This window comes from Struthio camelus, chromosome 7, assembly GCF_040807025.1.
Source record: "Struthio camelus isolate bStrCam1 chromosome 7, bStrCam1.hap1, whole genome shotgun sequence".
NCBI lineage: Eukaryota > Metazoa > Chordata > Aves > Struthioniformes > Struthionidae > Struthio > Struthio camelus.
In genome coordinates, this window is record NC_090948.1 from 22,515,226 (window position 1) to 22,535,168 (window position 19,943).

General features: G+C 40.7%; 1 protein-coding gene across 10 annotated transcripts in view; it reads left to right on the forward strand.

Annotated features, from left to right (window-relative positions):
• MARCHF8 (membrane associated ring-CH-type finger 8) overlaps window positions 1-19,943 on the forward strand; it is a 103,683-nt gene that overhangs the window by 40,017 nt on the left and 43,723 nt on the right. For 9 of the 10 annotated variants that reach the window (XM_068950236.1, XM_068950235.1, XM_068950237.1 and 6 more), the window contains one exon: window positions 7,513-7,644. The exons of the other annotated variant lie outside the window; for it this stretch is intronic. In XM_068950236.1, coding sequence (XP_068806337.1) covers window positions 7,513-7,644 — 132 coding nt within the window. The remainder of the gene's footprint in view (window positions 1-7,512; window positions 7,645-19,943) is intronic. 10 annotated transcript variants of the gene reach the window in all.

The window sequence follows — 19,943 nt, forward strand, 5'->3', positions numbered from 1 at the left end:
ATATATAGTTACTACAATAAACTGATTAAAATATTAGGGGCTTGCAGTTTTCATGGGCAACTGGGCCTTTCCCATTAACCAAGCTGGGGAACAAGCAAGCAGGAGCTGAGAGATACAACCTGCGTGGTTTCACTGCATTGTCCCCCCTCAGAGTTTTTGTTCCTACTGTATCATGTTCATGCTATGTTGGCTTTTTTCGTTTTTTTTGTATTTGTTTGGGGTTTTTTTGTCTTTATCATCTCTAAACCTCCGTTTCCATTTGAGTATAGATGCAGCAAAGAGCATGAAACATTGCTGTTACTGCCTAGGTTTAGGAGCACTTTAAAACTCATCTCAATTCCTTGTGTTTTAGCTCTCAGCAGGATTCCCGTCAGCTGCTTATCACCCAAAAGGGTTCTTGGTTTTAGCCCCTGCTAGGGGCCCTGTGCTCTGCCTCTGAACTGCCAGGAATCCTCTGTGCCCCTGCCGCCCAGCTGGAGCTGTATTTAGGTCTCCAGGATTATCTAGGCGCTCAGGCTGTCGGGGAAGCTTTCTTCTTTTGTGTCTTCAGGTTATTCCATGACTGTAACTCTTGCTTGTGTTTGGACAGTGTAGACCTGACTTGGCAGAGACCCCTGACGATACCACAGTGTAAATATTTAATAACTGCATAGCGAAGCTACTGCAAGCCAGTCCTGCCTCAGAGGTGGCAGAGCCTGGAGAATGAAGTGCCCAGGAGCAATTGGCAGGACTTTCCACTGCTGCACAGTGAGGACCAAAATACAGCCCCAGGGCTTTTAGGAGTTACGTGCAAATACAGTCAGCTGCTGGAGAAAGGGCTCTTCAGAAGCCTGTTTCCTAATCAGAGCGTGCTATGTTTTCGGTTGGCTTTCGTCTAATCTGTTCTGGCTCTCTGACTAATGTGAAGAGATCAGTAGTATGTATTGAATGTGCTACACGTGATCTCCAGATCCAAATACTTTCTTTCATAGGTCTTGATATCTATGTCTAGCAAGCGCGGTAAATGTGAAAATTTCGAACTTCGTTGGTTTCAGTCTGACTCCTGTGCTGTTAGCCCATCTGTTAAACAACTAGAAGACAGCTCACCATTAGGAGAAGCCCTGCAGTTCCTTAAAGACTTCTTTTTGATCTCTCCTTACATCTAGTGTTGAAGCTAGCTGCTCATTTAAAGGGACTACTTCAAAAGCGCTGTTCCCCACATCCTAGTCCAGCGAAACCCAAGTGTGTTTTTTTTCTGGCTCACTGTGCCATGCACTCTCACTATTCCCTACCAACAAACTCGGCTCAAGTTTCAGAATGTCACATTGTGGTCTGTCCGCTTGCACGCAACTGGGCAGCAGCTTTTGCTGGCACCTGCCATGATATGGGGGTAACCCACTGGAACGCGGAAAAAGTACATTGTCGAGTCCTCCTCCAGACTTGCTTCTGTCTTGCTATACCTACAGTAGCTTAGCTAGGCATGCACAGGCTCAGTGCATTGAAAGGGAAGGAAGGCAGACAAGATCAGCTGATTTCTATGGCACCACTGTTTTTCAGGTCAGTCTTTAAGAGAGAAATACCTGTGAAGTCTGAAGTTGTGGTTCATATCCAGAAATTCAAGGGTGTTTAAAGCAGAGGCCTGACCCCCAAGCCATCTTTTCTGTTGCATTCTTCTTGTGCAGTTTTTGGGTGGGATTTAGCTGTTGCAAATTTTGAGTCTGATCAACTTTTTTTTTTTTTTCTAGAACTTCTGGGGAAGCACTTGCAGTTCCTCTTTATAACAAAGTTCTGTTTTTTACCTTTTTCTTATGTTTCTCAAATGTTTGTGCAAGATGGTGTCAACTGGTTCCTGCATATGCAATTTTGTTGGGCAACCCTTGTGTGCAGTCCACTCTTCAGAACTCAGATGTTTTTTCTGAGGCCAGAAAGCAGAACAAGAAGCCAAAACTGTAGATGTGAGAGGGAAAAAAAACATTCAGGAAGCTCAATATGCCCCTTGTTTTTGGCCTTTTCATTCCATATTCAATCACCCAATTTTCTCTAGTCTGAAATGTTTTTCTTCAATCAATCTCTTAATACTTTCTGGAAAAATTCCACAGACCGCATTTTTATATTCTCTCTTGTTTTGTTGGTATGTTAGTGACACCCACAGTACTTAGTTGTAAGCAACGTTATATTGCTTTGCAGAATTGTAATTTTACTGTTGCAATGATGAGTATCTGAACTGGGCACAAGAAGCAGTTGAAAGTCAGCTGCTACCAGCAGGTGTTACCACCTTCCTGCTGACTGCATGGCAAGGTGCAATTTTTTTTTGTGTGTGTGTGATGTTTGTTAATCTTTGGTGGGGAGTTTGAATACTGGTGCTAATTTGATTAAAAATAGATATAAAATCCATACTTTTTTCTCCCACTGTGAAATTTGCACAGGAGTGGAGAAACATCAGCTGGATTAAACTCTGTTAGCTTCTTCAGTCAGTTTCCTTGCTTGCTGAAAGTCCTTGTTTGTTTGGAAAAAGTCTCATGTAACGAAAGTCTCATGTAACGTTACATCTCTGCAGCCTGAACTATCTCACAGAACAGAGGGCAGTGCAGCGCTTGCACAAGCATGATTGCAAAAACTCACAGGCAGGAAGCACTTCTTGTTATTGAATAGCTCCTTATCTTGCCTTTCTCCTGTTATGCTTGTGCCATGCAAATTAATTCCTCCTTCCCTCTCCCCTTGTTTGGGTTTAAACCTGAAAAATGTCCATAAGCTGTTCCCAGGCGATAAAGGTTTACCTGCTGCTGCCCGAGATGGCTGCTGAAGGATTAAGGAACTGAACAACCACCTCTCCAGCGGCGCTGGGGACATGACTGTAGCCAGGCTGTGAACGAAACAAGTCAAAAAGCTTGGGAGCTGCCTGTGGGAGAGCCCCGTTCGTCTGCTGCGCGTGGTACCGTCTGCCGAGCCCTGGCAGGTGGCATCCCCGGGCCGTGCGCCTCCGGCAGGGAGCTACGCTTCGATTCCCACCTCCCACGTTGGTGGTACCAGCAGCTTCCCGAGCGTTTCCAAAACTGCACCCAAATGACTTCTGCTGCCAAAAGCAGGGTGCCTAGAGTTGTGGAATAGATGCAGAAACTAGGACTAGAATATACTGAGCAAAAAAGATAAGCTAAGCAAATTGTTCTTGGATTATGTCTGTACTTCCCTAACCTATGGCCAGAGAGTACCGTGAATGCGTATGCTGAGGGTGTGTCTATTGTTTGAGATGCACTGTAGAGAAGTGACCCATTTTATGATCATTATTTTTTAATGTTTTTACTGATCAGGTGGTAACTAATCTTTCTGTACTGCAGGCTTCAGTGCAGGATACTTCTCTCCTCTCTTCCCCCTCCCCCCCCCCCAACAGAAACATCAAAGAAGTTCTGATTGGCAGCCCAAAAATTTGCGTAAGGTCTGAAAGGAGGATTTATAGGAAATGAGCAGATGGTCTACTAGAGAATTTCCCCAGGAGGTTGCAGTTATTTAAAAATGGGAGAAACTAAATAGACTGTACAAAATTTGACTATAAAATTAACTGGCTGGCCAGTAGCTAAGTACTTAACCAAAATAATTCAGCTTGGCCCCTAGCATAAGCATGTAATGAAGTGATGTGTCTTTGAGCTGACACTGCCCACATTATTTCAAGTTTCACCTAATAAGCACACATGAATGGAAGATGATTTTGCTACACACATTTTTTTATATGCTGAGACTTCTGCTTTATCTTCTCCTTTCACAGTGACAACGTTATTCTTCAGGCGTTCATTTAAAATGAAATGTAAAACTGTTCAGCTAAGTTCCTTTATTTTCTAAACTGCGCTCCTGTTAACCTCTTAAACATATGGATTGATGTAACGGTTGAACTAGCAATATTTGATTTGAAAAAGATAATTTATGTTTTATTTTGGAGGATGCGAGACTCGAGACTACTGTAGCCTAAATAGTCAAAAAAATTACAAGTTACTGCAAAAATCCATAAACTCGTGTCCTTTTGAAAGAGTAACGTTTGGAGCTGTCTTGCTTGCCATGTGGCTTTAGACCTTCAATGTTCGTATTTCCAATGTTTTTCTGAAGCTGCAATATCTAGAAATGGGGGAGGGGGAATGCAAGCATCGGTGCATGGGTTTTTTAAATGGGAGATGATATTTTTAATGCAAATTGCATGTCTTCAGATGCGAAAGTTTTAAGAAATGCAAACTTCAAATGCTACGTTAAATGAAAGGATGGATTCAGAAACGAGTTCTTTATTCTTTAAAAATTTAAGAGAAGCATGCTATTTTTATTTAAGTCTCTCTGAAGGACCCTCTGTAGGGGGCAAATAGACTCCAAATTTCACATATTATGTTTTAAATTGAAATACTCAATAGAGAGAACTGTGAAATAATAAACAGCATTCAATTGCTCTCATGCTCATCTGTTTGTATTTTGGTTTGTTTCTCCTAGAAACTTGCTCGAAGTGCCTCATGCCATGGGAGTAGTCCTGCGGTCCATGTGCACACAAGTTCTGTTGATGTTCCACTGGTGTAATGCCAATGCAGAATGTAATTAAACTGGATTTCTATTCCAGCTTGCTGCATTTGCAAAGTTCTTCATAATGGAAGTATACACCTATTTAACTTAGAAACCAGCCTTCGTAACCTTTGACCTAACATCCTGAAGTACTAAAAGGAAGAGGGTAAATCTCCACGGGATTATGTGCTGAAGAATGGCAAGTTCTTAACTGAGCTTGGATATACACTGCCCTGTGTACAAAGCCTTACAGACACGTTTTTATGACAGATGGGCTTTCCCCTCATGCCTCCCCAGTTCATTTCTGTTAGCCCCCGAGACCCAGAACCTCCGAAAAAAAGGCTCAGGATGCAATCCTAGTTCTCATTATAAGCAGAAATCTTAATGAAAACAGCTACAGAGTAAATTTATGACAATGCAGTTGTACAGGTTCAGCCAAAGCAGAAGTTTGGCTTACAAAATCTTTATTAGCACTAGTCCTGCATGAAACAAAACCAGATCTCACTGCAAGTGTGCAAGAGTGCCAGGCTGAGATAGAGGGAACAAACAATATTTGGTTGATAAAACTAAGCACATTTGGTATGGAAATACTGAGAGATGAGTATTGAACCTTGCAATTCCATCGGTAGAGCTAATCTCACAAGTAGCTGTGTTTACTACTTGCTGGGGTATATGAAGTTGTTAGGCAAACAGAAATGAACATAATTTACCTCATTTAGAAACTATGGCGTGTTGCATTCAAAATGAATTTCAGATGTTTAATCTGCTAATGTTTGTTCATAGTGTAGTATCTTGAGTAGCCCATATGATTCCCCCAACAAGGTGTAATCTTTTGGCTTCCTGTGCAGAAACAGATGCTCTCTGTATAAAGTAGTCTTCCTGTGTCCCGGCTTACCCTGGCCTATCTCTTACATCATGGTACATGACGTACAAGACTGGATTTATGCAGAGACACTGCCTTCTGACTTTGGCCAGCCCTGCCATTTCTTTGGAAGCTTTTTGGTTCCCGGTTTTGAAATAGTGAAGGAGGAGCTGGAGGAAGACATTAAAGCCTCAGTTTTTAAATATTAAGAACCTTTGCTTCCTTGAGGTTTACCCATAGAACATTTATAAGTGAAGTATTGTAGTCTTTATTATGGATCTGAATTTTTTTGTGGATTTGATTTTGTATTGGACTCTTCCTTTTTAAAATGGAGTATTTGTTTGGAGGGATGGAGGAGGAGTTAGCAGAGTGCTTAGAGTGGAAGAACAGCTCTAGTGGATGGGAGAAGAGGTTCATCTCATGCAACATGTTGTCTTTGACCATGACTGGTAGAAAGACTATAAGAAATGAAGTGCATATAGAGTGAGTCTTGCCCCAAGATGCCTCACAGGTTTGTGCTACATCATTTTGTGCTAAAATTGAATTCTGAATGGAATGCAGTCACCTGAAAGCCTCAGTTTGAAAGTGGACGTGTCAGGGAACTGATGAAGGTGAAGAAATGGAGTTGATCTGGACTTTTCTGAAAAAAGTGCGGTTAAAAGAAAGATAAATCCTCTCCTGTACAGAGGCTTTGTGGTGTGAGTCCTGGGGGTCATAGGGAATTTCAGTGAAAGCGTGAAAATAATTGCAACTGTACAGATATTGTCATCTAGAAAGTCTTAAGGCTGCTTTGAGCCTTGCAGGAGGATCAGCCTTAGCAGAAGTGAAAGGAAAAGTTCTGTGATGCCCTCAAAAATAATAACTGGTCATGGCTGAGCATTGGGTTGCTCTTTGTGTTGAACGTCCTTTGCTCCCCATCTGTTGCGTTCACCTCTTCATCTCTCGTCTTCTGCTGAAGTCGTAACTGGAGGGGCCAGGAGAAAGCAGGGTCTGTCTCCAAGTTTCTATATGACCTGGGAGGCTTGTGCCCATACTGAAGAGCCACGGTTGAGGATTTATGAAGTCACACATACTCTCTCACTGAAAATAATGCATTAAAGCTCCATTTCCTTTAACTGCTTGTAAGAGCCTTGACAGTTGTGTTTGGATGCCTACGTCATGTGGATTGCAGCAGGTAACTGATAAACATATGCTAAATGATTTGTTGTGTATCTAAGTACCAAGTCAAAGCAAAACAGTTCTGAGAAATAGAACAGTCTGTAAATGGCATGTATCGATATTTGCCTACTGCAGTAATTGCACTTAAAAATAAAGGACTTGCAAATTACCCCTGTATTTGCTCGCTCTTTGGAACAGTCTCTGAAAGCAAGTGATTTTTGTAGTTGGCTTGCAAAATTGTACTGGGATATCAGAATATATTGCCTAAGACAGGAAGCATGTGAATTTATCCCCCGTACTCTCCCACCCACCAAATACCCCTAAACAATCTATTTTCTCTCTCTATAGTCAATTAATTTGCAGCTAGAGCAAGCATTTATTTTACACCTTCTTTTTGCTGTATCATTTTTTGATTTGCTTAATTTTGCTCACTCTGCCACATTCTTCATCTCTGTCTTCGGTGTTGATTTTTACGGCTTCTTTTACATTGTAGTCCTTAGGAATAAAAAAGCAATATAATTACTAAGCAACTGACTGAATTTACTAGTATCATATAGTTTGGAGAAATGGCTCTGTGCTTATGCTTGGTTTGACTTCTAGCTGCATGGGTTTTTATCTTAAAAAAAAAAAAAAATTACCAGCTCTGTTGGTTTGGCTAATGAATAGAGGAACGAAAATGGATCTAAAGGGGTGTTTTCCTTGCTTCTTGGATACTAGGAGGATTTTTATGCTTCATAGCACAAAAATTGCTAGGGATTTGTATACTGCAGATTGCTTTTTGGATGGGGCAGAGGTGGGCATCAGCTGCAGCAAGGAATGGAGTATGTACATGAGAGTTCTCATACATTATTCATTACAGGCTTCTTTCACTGGGATCAGCTGGAGGAAGTAGTTAGTCTAGTTTGAGCTACACTAGTGTTATACTTGGGGGGCTTAAACAAGCCCAGGCAAGTACAGTACCAACTCTTTCTCTTCATCTGCAGGCAAATGTAGGGCAGTCAGCAGCTCTGCTTACACAGCTCCGTCTCTTTAGTCTGGATAACAGGAGTCATGCAACAAGGGGAAGCCACACTAAGGATACACACATGCACTCGTGCTGGAAAATGAAGCTTCAGGTAGGAGAATGCCTGTCAGTGGAGCGTCTGGGCTTATAATTCATTGTAGGGATGCCATTTAGCCTTGCAGAATAAATATGTACGTTAGGGCAGCCTGTCAAGAGGGGGACTGCTGTAGGGGTTCCTCCTTAGAGTGCTACATGAACAATCCCTTTTTGTGTGATACTTTGTTCAGTTCTAATTAAGAAGCTGCATTTTTAAGCACCTTTCCTCTGTTTGCACTAACCTTCTGCTGAAGGGTGTGGGTGACTAAAAGCAGAGAGACAGCTCGCTGGGATTTTTTCGGCTTACTTTTTAATTGTATTGGTATTAGCCCTTTTAGGGGGGAGGGAGAAGGAAGGGGGTTAACCATAACAGAGATCCGGCTAAAACACAGCTGGGTGTGATAAACCTTAAGCTCCAATTGTGTCTTTTCAGAATGTGTGCGTTTGAATGGCTGCAGTATTTACTTTTTTGTTATTATTTTCTGAATAAAGATACTGGTGAAATTGGGGCTTGTGCGTTCAAAAGGCTTGTCTGTATTTTCTAATGATACCAATTGTTCTGGAAAAGCTATATTCCTTCTCTGTAGGAGCTTTGTGTTCTTAAATCATCAGGGCTCAAGCAACACTCTTAGTTCAGTTTTTAGACAAAGAAGGAGATTTTGCAAAACCTTATGGAACAAAGGGTCTTTGTTCTATTTTGTGAGCGTTATTTGCTCTGTAAAGTGTGGGTTTGTGCATGTGTGAGAAAAGGAGGAATGCAAACACGTAATCTCATTTGGCAAGAGTGTTCACATGTTATTTGCTTTGTGTGTCTTAAGTATGCTGCTCCTGGCTATTAACTGCACTTGTGTCTGTGTGTGTGTCTTGCCTGTCTGCCTCCCCTGTTTATGGGTTTTGTTTTGGTCTGTTTTTGAGAGGTAGCTGCTCAAAACCTGAAACTTGAAATAGCGAAGATTAAGAGTCTCTGCTAAACAGTTAGGACAAAATGGTGTGCTTTGATGTGCAGACACCTTGTTTCTTTTAAAAATGGTAGCTTTAAGTCCAATTCAGGGTTTAGTAAATAAGCATTACTGGTGGAAGCAGAAATTGTCAGCTTTATGTGACATCCCCAAGGAGGAGATTAGTGATCACGTGCTTTTGGTGAAGCTTAAATGTATGCTGCCTGCCAGTATGTTGTCTTCCAAGATGACTTGATCGCCTAAATATAATTTGCATATACACAAGAGTATGGTATTTTGGAGACATCTCTATTTTTCTTTTTGTTAACAATTGGAGCTGACTGTGTTTCATCACACACGCTCTCAGGCTGTGATTTTGTTGGGGGAGGGGGACGACGACAACACATCAGTACTTTTGGAAGTCCTGAATAACCTGAAATGTTGATGTAAAAAAAAATTTACAGGTCCTTTTGGCTTCATGTATTAAAACTCTTGAAATTTGTATGCTGCATGTACAATGAAAATTCAACCGTTACTTGCACTTTGCAGAAGCTACAATATTTGTTGTAAGATACAGAGATGAGAGTCTAATGCTCTTTCCACAACAGATTGGGACCTTTTAGTGTAGACGACCCTTGTTTCATAGCAGTTTGCTAGCAGAATTCTGATACCTGGAATTACTAGACTTGTTAAGTCCCGTGCACTCAGTTTCTTAACTGAAGTCAGCAGAATGAAGAGATGGATTTAGGATTCTGTGGTTTAACCTTTTAGATTTTTTTACATTAGAGTGCATTTTACTATTTCAGTACTCAGTTACTCCTGGCATCCAGAGTCGAATATGTCTAAGCATGAGGGGGCAGAGCAGGAAGAGTTATTTCTGCACTTTTGTATTTAGTGCACTGGGCTGATATGTTGAGAGTTTAAAATAGTTGTATAAAAACACCTTTGTGATGTTCTTTTTAAACCATTGGCATTCCGGTTTTGCCTGTACCCAGGTCCTTTGCCACCCACTCAGCTGGTTTTTATAGTCAAATAAGTTTTATTACTGTCACTGTAGTGCAGAACAGCAATTATAGCCGTATTGGCACAGAGAAGAGCCAAGCATGTTCACCTCTGGCCTGAGCCAGTTTGTGCCTCAATGACAGTACCATCTTTGATGTGCCATCTTAAAGCACCCAAGCATATGCCTAAGTTGTAGAAATTCCTCAAATCCTTGGTGTAGGGCAGGCATAAGAAACCTGGATGGACTATGACACTATAGATCATAAAAGCTCACTACTGGGGAGAGGAGGTTGCTTTATTCAGCTATTTGTTACTGTCTAATTCAAATAGACATAGTAATAAAAAAATAAGGAACTTTCAAATGTCTGGGGGACGTTCTGGAACAAAATATCTGCAGAAGTTTCCAAAGATTTGCTCTATCTGTAAGGAAGGATTCAGACTATGAACAGGGCACTTCAGGCCTTACTTACAGAACCAGGAAGGTGAGAGACTGTACTAAACAAAAACATCAGCTGATAAATGAAAGTGGAGGGGAAAGTCATGAATGCAGCTTTTGCCTATTTCTCTGTAGGTCATTGTGAAGAGCTGAAATCGAAATAGAACTGGAAGCATGATGCTCTCTGTGTTCAGACAGGGCCAGGGGAGAGGTCTGAGCCTTACTAGATAAAACTCCTTATCAGGTTTATCCTATATCCCAGTGTCTCTTTGTAATAGAATAAAAAGATTCCTAAGGGGAAGGTCAGAAATCCAATGAAAATATTCAGCGTTTGGCAGCAGCAAGAAATGACAAAAACTGAAATGGGAAGTATGTTTGTTAGTGTTAAAGTGGTGAATGGAAGAGGTGCTATTAGCTAGTTCTGTGTTATAAAGGTAGTATCTTGTTGTAAAAAACATTTAGAGGAAGTGGTGGCAGTTATGATGTCCTTGCGAAAAGGAAAAAAGATGGAGAATGTAATTTAGCTTAAAATGGTGGCCTCTGAATCTATCAAGCTGTGGAGAAACTTCATTTTTATATATCTCAGCTGACAAGCAATTTTAAATGTGGGAACAAATGTAGGGTTTTTTTGTTTTAGTGTTTTTTTGTTTTATGTAGTTTTTAAAACACCCGAAAAATAAATTTCAATTGAAAAGAAAGTTTTCAGTAAGGTGAAATGAGCATACTTTCAGTTCAGAGCCTTTCACTACTAGGCTCTGTCCCAGTATGCTTAACAGTGGGCAGTATTCTGGTGCCATAGTGGGGTTAAAATCAAATTGCTTGTGATGACAAATGATGCAAAAAGTTGTTAGGAGCTGATATTATCATGACGTTCATGATACCAGTTTTGTGGCCTGTCCTGTGCTGTGCAGCCTCTTCTCAGTGTTAGCCAGCCTCCTGGTGATTTTGCTCCTCATCCCTTCCCCAGGGCTGGGTGGCACATTGCCTCGCCTCCTTGCTCCAGTGATTGGGGGGGGGGGGGGGTCTGCCCTCTGGGCTGGGGGGAGCCTCTTGTTCCTCCAGAAGAGTTGGAGCTGCCCCTTGGCAGAGTTGGGGACAGGAGGCTGTGCCTGTCCTTAGAGAAGCACAGTGTGCCGTGCTGGAGAGTTCTGGACCTCGGCGTGGTGGAGAACAGCACAGGGGTCTCATCATCACCTTGTGTTTCGGCTTCAGTACCAGGATGGAGTTCACCACAGGCATATCTTGGCCCCTGGTAACAAGTGGGAGGGCAGCGAGAAGAGGGACAGAGACCATGTTCCTCTACCCACACTTCCCAAAACCTCTACAACTCCTTGTCTGAAAAGCTCAGAAGAATCATGGAATGCTCTGAGATACCGTGAAAACAAGAGGAGGAAGGAGTAAAACTGTGCTGTCTGTCCTTTCCTCCTTCCTCTCCCTTCCTCCTTCCTCTCCCAACCCTGAATGTCTGAGACCTGTCGGGAACTGTAAATCTGTAGATCTGTAAATTGAGTAGTAGGGCTTGTTTTAAGGCCACAGGGTGTTGTCATTTGGCCATCCACGTGGCCACTAAGAAAAGAAGCCGTACTTAACCCAAAATAACTCTCCTCTTGTTAATGATGCATCTGACTTAGGCAGAAAACCTCAGTAAGAGGATGTGAAGGACTTAACAGAGTTATTATTGACAGGAGGAGTGGTTTCTATAATAGCTAGCTTTTACTCTAGGTTCTTGGGAAAGGGTAACTGGGTGGGTTCTGTAGAAAGAGAAAGGGTTTGGTGAGTATGTGGCATGACAGTGGTGGGCCAGTAGAGGCCCTGGGTGGAAATAATTTATATAGTGGATATAGCACTTATGATTTAGTGGTGTTGTAAAGCAGTGGACAGGTGAAATGGAGAACATGAAGAAGAGTAGAGTGAGATGTCAGTGACTACCAGAGCGGGCCCTCTAAAGTGGGAATGACTGCACAGCAGGCAGAAATACAAAAGCTCCCAGTAGGGAAGTGACCCTGTGTAAGAATTGGAGGGGACAGAGGGTCATCAGGCAACCATGTTTACCTCTATACACTTGACTGCAAGTGAACAGAAGCAAGCTCTGATCCAAAAGCTATGCGAACATATTAGCGTAGAGCTGTGCCCAACCAAGTACAGCTTCTCTTTGGACAGATCTTAAGCACAGGGCACAGCAGCATGCTGTCTTGCCTATACAGCTCTGGTTTGGTCTGTTTTGTATGTATGTTCATAGTAAAGTAACAGCAAATTAACAGGTTAGAGGTAAAGTAGTGCTTTAATGGTTTGTGAGGTTTTGTGCACACTAAATGGTAGTGTGTTGTTGCAGTTGTGCTTTGGAGTTTGTCAGTCATCTGTTTGCCTTTCAGCAGTGTTTAGAGAGCAATCTTACGTGAGGTGACTGACTTGCAAAATATCTGAGCTTAAAGGTAACAAAGACATTTCAACACAGTCTGTAATCGTTACTGTATGGATTTTGATGACCTTGGGCTTAGATGCAAAATAATGGCTACAGGTAGGCCTGTCAGGGATTGCTAGGCTCTCAAAAGTGTCAGACCACCTACATGTTAAGCTTTGCAGAGGGCTTTAGCCAGTGTGCCTTTTCTCTGTTTCAAGAGGAGTTTGTGAGAAGCTAGTGAAGGCTGGCAGCTTGAAAAGCACTGAGAAAATGGAAGTCATGAAGGAACCGGCAGCAACTATTATGGTTTGTTCTTGTTTTGTCGTCTTGCAGCGGGCAGCAGAGTCCTCTTTTTAGGATCACCTTGGGTATTTTCATCTAACCAGAACCCTGCAGTACAGGTATCCGAGACACTGGTGACATATTTTCTTCCGTTTTTTTTTTTCCTGACATGCATTGTTGGGGTTTTTGGTACTGCCATTTTATACTAAATAAAGATCCTAAATTCCATTTCTGGGGAGAGTTGTCTCCTGTACAGGAGTATGGAGTAAGGGAAAAGTGCCCATCTCATGAATTTTTATTATTGTGGAGAACAGACCTAAAAGACCCAAACAGTCCCTTATATTCACAGTAACAGCAATGCTGAAGTTGTCAATAAGGTAAAAATGACAGCTAGAATTGACAGCATAAGAATGGCCATACCAGGTTGGACAAAAGTGGCTCTGTGGCACTATGCAGAACTATATGCTTAGGGGATGATGTAAAAACGTGTCTAAAAGTAGGCATATCATCAAGCATATAACAATGCTTCCCCAGAAAGCTCTCCAGCCTCCACTGATTTGTAGCTCAGGGACTTTTCTGTCTTTGTATTTAATAGGCCTCAATAGATTCCTGCTCCACTAATCTGTCCAATAGCTTTTTGAACCCAAATAAACTTTTAGTATCCACAGCCTCCTGAGACAAAGATTCCCACCCCTAACTGTGGATTGCGCAAAGATTCATCTCTTTACATTTGTTCTGAACTCGTTTCATTTGACATTCTCTGGTTCTTTTACCAGAAAGACGGTGAGAGATTGTTTCTTAAACTTTTTCTCCAGGACTGTCGTAATTCTCTGTGTGCTCCAGCACATATAACCTCTGGCTTATCTGCTTGCCATATTGAAGAGCCCCAGTTTATTTAGTAAGTCCTTGTATGGAAATCATTCATATATTCATTCAATCACCCCATCACCCTCTTTTTATCCTTTTCAGTGTTGCTAACTTATGTTTGATTTCTGTAGGATCAGAACAGCATGTAGTATTTAAAATGGCATTCCTGGGATTAGGGAAGGACACAGTAGTTTTGTTTTGTTCTCTGTCACTTTTCTACCCCCCCCCCCCCAAACACTTGGGGGTTTTTTGGCCACTGCTGAGCACTGAGCTAATGCTTCTGTAAAATTACTTTTATAACCTGAAGATTGCATTCCTAAGTACCTGGACCATGCTTTGAATATGTAAAATTGGGGCTGTCACTTCACATTTATCTTGCCTGCATTTCATCTGAAATTTTGCTAGCTAGTACAATTAGGTCCTTCCACGGTTCTTCATAGTTAGATCTTGTCTTTGCTAATGATAGGAAGTTATACAGGAAGTAAACTTTGCCCCCCACCTCATTTTTTGCCTATTTCAGACTGTGATAGGCCCTGGGAAACTCTAGTGGTGACTTCCTTCTGTTGTAAAACCACCTTTTTTTTAAGTTATTACTATTTTTTGCCCTCTCTTTTCCTACCTTTTAGCCAGTTATTTATCCGTGTGAAAGCCTTCCGTTCTGTCCGTGGTAGCTTAGAACCCTCAAGATCTTTTGGGATGAGATCTTACCAAATTCTTTGTGTAATCCCAGTAGTCTAGGATCCAGATCTAGTCCTCTGTTTTCTATGTGCTTGTTGATGCTTGGGGGTGGGGAGGAGGATGACAAACTATTAGATTTGTGAGACGACTTTCCTTTACAAATGCTGCAATGTGTAAGATTCATTCACTAGTCTGCTAGTGATTTATTCACTAGTCTTGCCCGGTACAAATGTCGGCCTTTCTACACTGTAGTTTCCTGAATGTTTCCTGGCACCTTTACTAGAAACTAGTGTTGCATTAGTCACTTTTCAGTCCCCTGTTTCTATGGCAGTTTTGAGCAAGAGTTGATTCTCTATGGAGATTGATTGAACTATTTTTTCAAATTCTTGGGTCAAATTCAAATTTTTGAGCCAGGTTACTTTTAAAATGTAATAGAATGTAGAATTTCAAAACCAATTTTTCACAAGTATTATTACTGATTCTGTGAAATGTCTTTTTGACCAAAAATTTGTGTGCAGATAGATAGAACAAAATACAAATTATTTTAAAATAAAATTACGTATCTGACAGTTGTTTTAAATGTAGTTCACTTTTCTTCAAAAAGCAATAAAACATTTCCTAGCTTATTTACCTGACATGATTTTACTAGGTTTTTGGTAACATCATGTATTAAAACTTTCTTTGGAAAAATCTGAATTTATTTATGAGCAAGCTCAGAAAAAAGAAATCTAAATCTCATTATTTTAGTCCTAAATCACTAGCCTTTGTCAGACATGGTTTAAAGATGAATTTAATCGGTATGAGCGCTGAAAGAGTTTGTTTTGGTGGGTTTTTTTTTTTTTCCCCTGTTTTCTATACTGAAGATGGAAGAACTCAAAGAAAAACCAGCATGGTTAGAGTGACAATACTCAAATTTCAAACAGAGTTTAAAAAAAAAATCTAGTAAATTGAAATTTTTTTCCCCTTTGAATATTTTTTACTGAAATTTCTGATCCTCACACAGAAAGTGTTTTGTGTCCAATTTGGAATATGAATTCAATAAATGAGTAATACTGCTTTTTCGTTATCAAAGCCCCTCAGTGATTATCTCACTGGATAGTGATGCAAATTAAAGCGCAGGTTTTGTTCGTGGCTATGAAAATAGTATGGCCCACCTCTTTCTATGGCAAAGATCTCAAGAGCAAATTCAACTTTTAATTGAAAATGAAGTTATTGGTGTTTTTTGTTTTTTACAGAATACTGGCCTGACAAACCATCTCAGCAGGAGGGGAACACAGTCTTTAAGCATATCAGAGAGAGAGGGGTTAATGGCATTTTTTGGCTGATTGGAAAGATCACATTTGCCTGTTACAGTCTCTTTCCAATAAAATGAGGAATCAGGAATGCAGACTTAAGAGAGGTTTTGACTTAATACAGGACGGTTTTGTTTTCTGCACAGCACCTTTCTTTTTTAGACTAAGGTTGGTGCTGTTGGGGTATCACTAATAGTATGCTTCTTTCTCGATATTAAACCTTGGTAATAGTCATAGTGAATTAGAGTCTTACCACTACTGATTTGTCCAGGATTAGTTTTACCCTTCAGGTTTTTAACTCTTCCATGTATTACTTCTGACTTTTGGTGGCCAGGCTCCACTCTTAACATGGTCCTTGCGTGCTCCAGTCCCAGTTTCTAGTGACGTTTAGAGTCTCACGGGGTTTATAGGAAGGCTTCACTTAAAGCGGCTTTTCAGAGCAGGTGGTTTCATTCTTCAAGCATTATTTTTTGGCAGTGATGTATGACAGTGGCATAGTAAACCTCTAACAATATGTCCTATTTTACTAGGTAAGACATGTAGGAAAAGACTGACTTTAGTCTCTCAAAACTTTCAGTCTAAAAAAGTGAGCCAGCCAAAACCTGGCAAGAAGAGGTTTTGCTTGCTCCACTTTACCGTCAAGGAACTAAAGTACAAATCAAAGTGGCTGGCCCAAAGAACATGCAAAAACAACGATGAAATCAAGAATCGTACTTGCATCTCTCTGACTCAAAATCCGGTGATGTATCCTTGGCCGTTTCTTTCATTTAAATGTCAGTATGTAAAATTGGGCTGCTAGTTCCATCTGAGGCCTAAATTCTCATTCAGTAAAGTTACTAGGAGTACATGGGAATGCAGAGAAAAGGCTTATTTCCAGGCTTGCCTGATTTGCTCTTGTTTAAATTTCCCGTTAAATAACCAGAGGTGATTATTTTAATTGTGAAAACTTTGGCACAGTCGGTGTTTTAGTTCTGAGTGGTGTCAATGGATTTTAACCGCACCTGTTAAAGGCAATCTGGCCCTCACTAATACTGGTGATTCAAATTAGCACAATTTGTTTTTTCTTTGGGAAAATTACTCAACTCTACTGCCATCTGGTAACATTCTTCTCCTTCTCAAGCGATAAAGGTGCCCCCATGGCTAATTATTAAGCTTTTATGATACGTGTGTTTTGATAGAGAATTGTCTCTCTCTCATACGTGTTGTGAGCATGAGTGTTATAACTACCAAGCCATGCCTTCTGTTTTTGTTAATAATACTTTTACATGTCACATAGAACCTTTCACTCTGAGCCATGTCAAAGGACTAGAAAGGTTTTGGAAGTTCAGAAATCCTGTCAACTACGAGAGAAATCCATCAGCCTCAATGATGAAACCCTGCCACAGCATGACAGTATTACAAGAGCATTTGGAGAAGGGCAAAAATAGTCAAGACTAACAGTTCAGTCAAAGCTACAGAGCTGAACTTTGCCTTTGAATTGTTAACAAAACAAAAAAACTCTTCTGTCTGGATCTTTAAAAATCCTAAGCCTGTAAAGAACAGAGAGAATTTCAGATTGTGCTGTTCTTGCCACATCCTCTCCTTTTTGATGTCTTCTGTAGCTTCCTCTCCTTCCCTTTCATGTCTCCTCTTGATATGTTTTTGCCTTCATTGAATTTTTGTTAAAAATTGCTTCATCTGAGTATGTTGTTTTTGCTTATAGATTCTTGCCACTTGTTGTTAAAGCTACACACTTCATATGGTTGCATTTGTTAAAAATATTCTTTTGCAAAGCGTCTTAGATTCTGTAAGTTTCTTTGTCAGTAACATCACTTCTCATCTGCTGCCATACATGGAGGAGAGACAATGATCACGATAGGGACTTTCCTCTCTCTACTTTATTACCCTGCCTTCAAGCTCGCCAAATAACTACTGCTGCTAAGTGTATTTGTTTGGTGCCTGTTATTCAGGCGTGTGGGAACCTTATATGGCTTAAACTGAGACAATCAAGAAGACCCAAGTAGTTGATGCCTTTGTCAGTCATCTTAGAAATTAGGATTTAATAAGTCAGAGAGGCTGAAGAAAAGTAGCACCTTGAAAATCTTTGTTGTAACATTCCTCTGCCTCCTTTAGGAGCAAAACCTGTGAAGTGTTTATCACCTTTTACTCTCACTGAAATGATTTGACCTCTTGCACAACTGGTTGCACGGTGGGTTTGAAGGAGATAGCACTTCTCTCTTTCTTTTTGGCTTCACAGGCTCTGTAAAATCTGTCTGGGAGGTGCTCTTGAAATGAGTTAAAATACCCTTGCCCTGAACTTTCTCTCTGACTTGGCAGTGAATAATTTTTCATTTATTTGAACTGATTAAGTGGAATGCGATTCCTGATGGCCATCTTCATTTTCTTCCACAGAAAATCAGAAGGGCCAAACTCAAGCCTTTCATCATACAGCTGGACAGATCATATCTGCAGATGCTGTTTCTTCTAAGTTGTCTTTTTTGGTTGTTATTTGCAAAAACAGGAAAGGTACTGTGATACTATACAGAAGTGCTCCAAAGAACTTGGTGAAGGCGAGCGTTACGAGCGAGTGATTTTTCCATTTCTTCAGAGAAGTGGTTCAGAGCTGAAGGGCTACTTGTGTGTTTGCTTTCCCCTCTGTCTCGTCCCTTGTCTCTCCATTTCCCCCTCTTGAGGGACTGCTTGTGAAGGACAGAACGGCTTCAACCCCTTGGCTAGGTGGTATCCTCAGACAGAGAGCCTTGCCTCTGTGAATGGCACTCATCTGGTGAAAACTGAATTTCAGTCCCAGTAAACAAAATGGTGCCATTTGCCTAAAAGCGATAACCACACAGACTTGTTTTTTCCTGAGATGCAACACTTAAAACAAAATCTAAACTGGAAGACTGAAGGTGACATGCGTATCTTTTTAAAAAAAAAAAAAAAAAAAAAGGAATTCTGTGATCTCAGGGGTGAGCATGGAAGCACCATACCTATGTATCCTGCACGAAATAACTGGAAGAAACAGTTTGAAGGTAAAGGTTCTTCTGGTTGTTTTTAATTATATTTGAATTCTACTTTTTTGCAACTAACGCTTGAAATATGTACCTCTAAGATTTTTTCCTTTCTTTTTCAGTTACTGTGCAGTGTTGCTGACTTATGATTTTTGTCATGTATATTCTGATGCACTCAGCCTCTGTGATTAGGGACCTGCTAACGGTTATTTTATGAATTTTAAGCAAATTTCATTATTTTGAAAATTGAGTCATAGTTTTTGCAAATCTCAAGTTAACAAAATTGAGCTATCTAAGGGGCTTGAACAGCATGTGTGTTGATTCAAGTTCTCAGAAAGAAGAAAAAAAAAATTAGAAGTGGTTCAACTCGAAGACCCCGGGAGAGAGATGGGAGTTTAAAATGATCTCCTCTCCACTTTGTAAACAACTATGGCATTATCAGCTTTTGCTCACTACATCCAGTAGTGCTTCCATGGCAATGTGGAGACCTGAATTGGTATATTTCTAGACAAATCTTATACAAGGTCCTGATAATGCTCATGTCACTGTGGCGATGCCTGATTCTTTCACTTATTTTAGTAGAAATGAATCTGGAGCTCCTCAGTGACAGAAACGTGCAGTTCAACAAGGAAGAAGGCACTGATGTAGCAAGGGAATATTGGGAAAGACAGAAAAAAAAGTCTTAATGTTCCTCCAGGGCCTGGTTTCTGCACCTTCTGCTAAGCGGCTGGGTTGCTGTCAACATGAGTTTTTGCACTTTTCTCTTGTTTGGGGATTTTTTTTTTTCTTTCTTTGTAATTTAATGTCAAGTTTCCAGCTTAACCTACCATAACAGGCAGCTTTCTCAAAACTAACCAATTTAAGCTTCCTTATGGTGACCTTAATGGCTGATTGGTCTCCATACTGAGACTTTTCTGTGGTTACACACTGTTGTTTTTTTCTCTTGGTATTAAGCTAATAGTTTCCTTTGAATAGTTTTTGCCATTCCGTCTGGTTTCTGTTAATCGCTAATTTTGTTGTTGTTTCTTGACATCAGTTTCTCTCTTGCTGTCTAATGGAAAATTAGTGTTTTATGACTCGTTGGGGTGCTTGTTTTATCTAGATTGCCATTCAGCAGTTAGCATTAGGACTTTGGAATGTAACAACACTATTCCCTAAGGAAGTGTTTGCCTGCCTCAGAGGGGACAGATTAGTTTGAAGAACCAGATGTAATACCTTAGGCTATCTGAGGCACCAGCTCTGCTCTCAAAGCCAGGCTGGGCCATTGAGGTTAGAGTAGTAATCCCTATGTTTTCTCAGTCTGCCTTACTCAGGAACTATGCTTCCACTAAAACTTTCTTTAATACTGCCCTCTCCTGTATTTGTGGCCCTGCACCCATTCTGTCTCCACAGGAGCACTGGCTGTGCGTTGTTCTCCATAAAAATATCC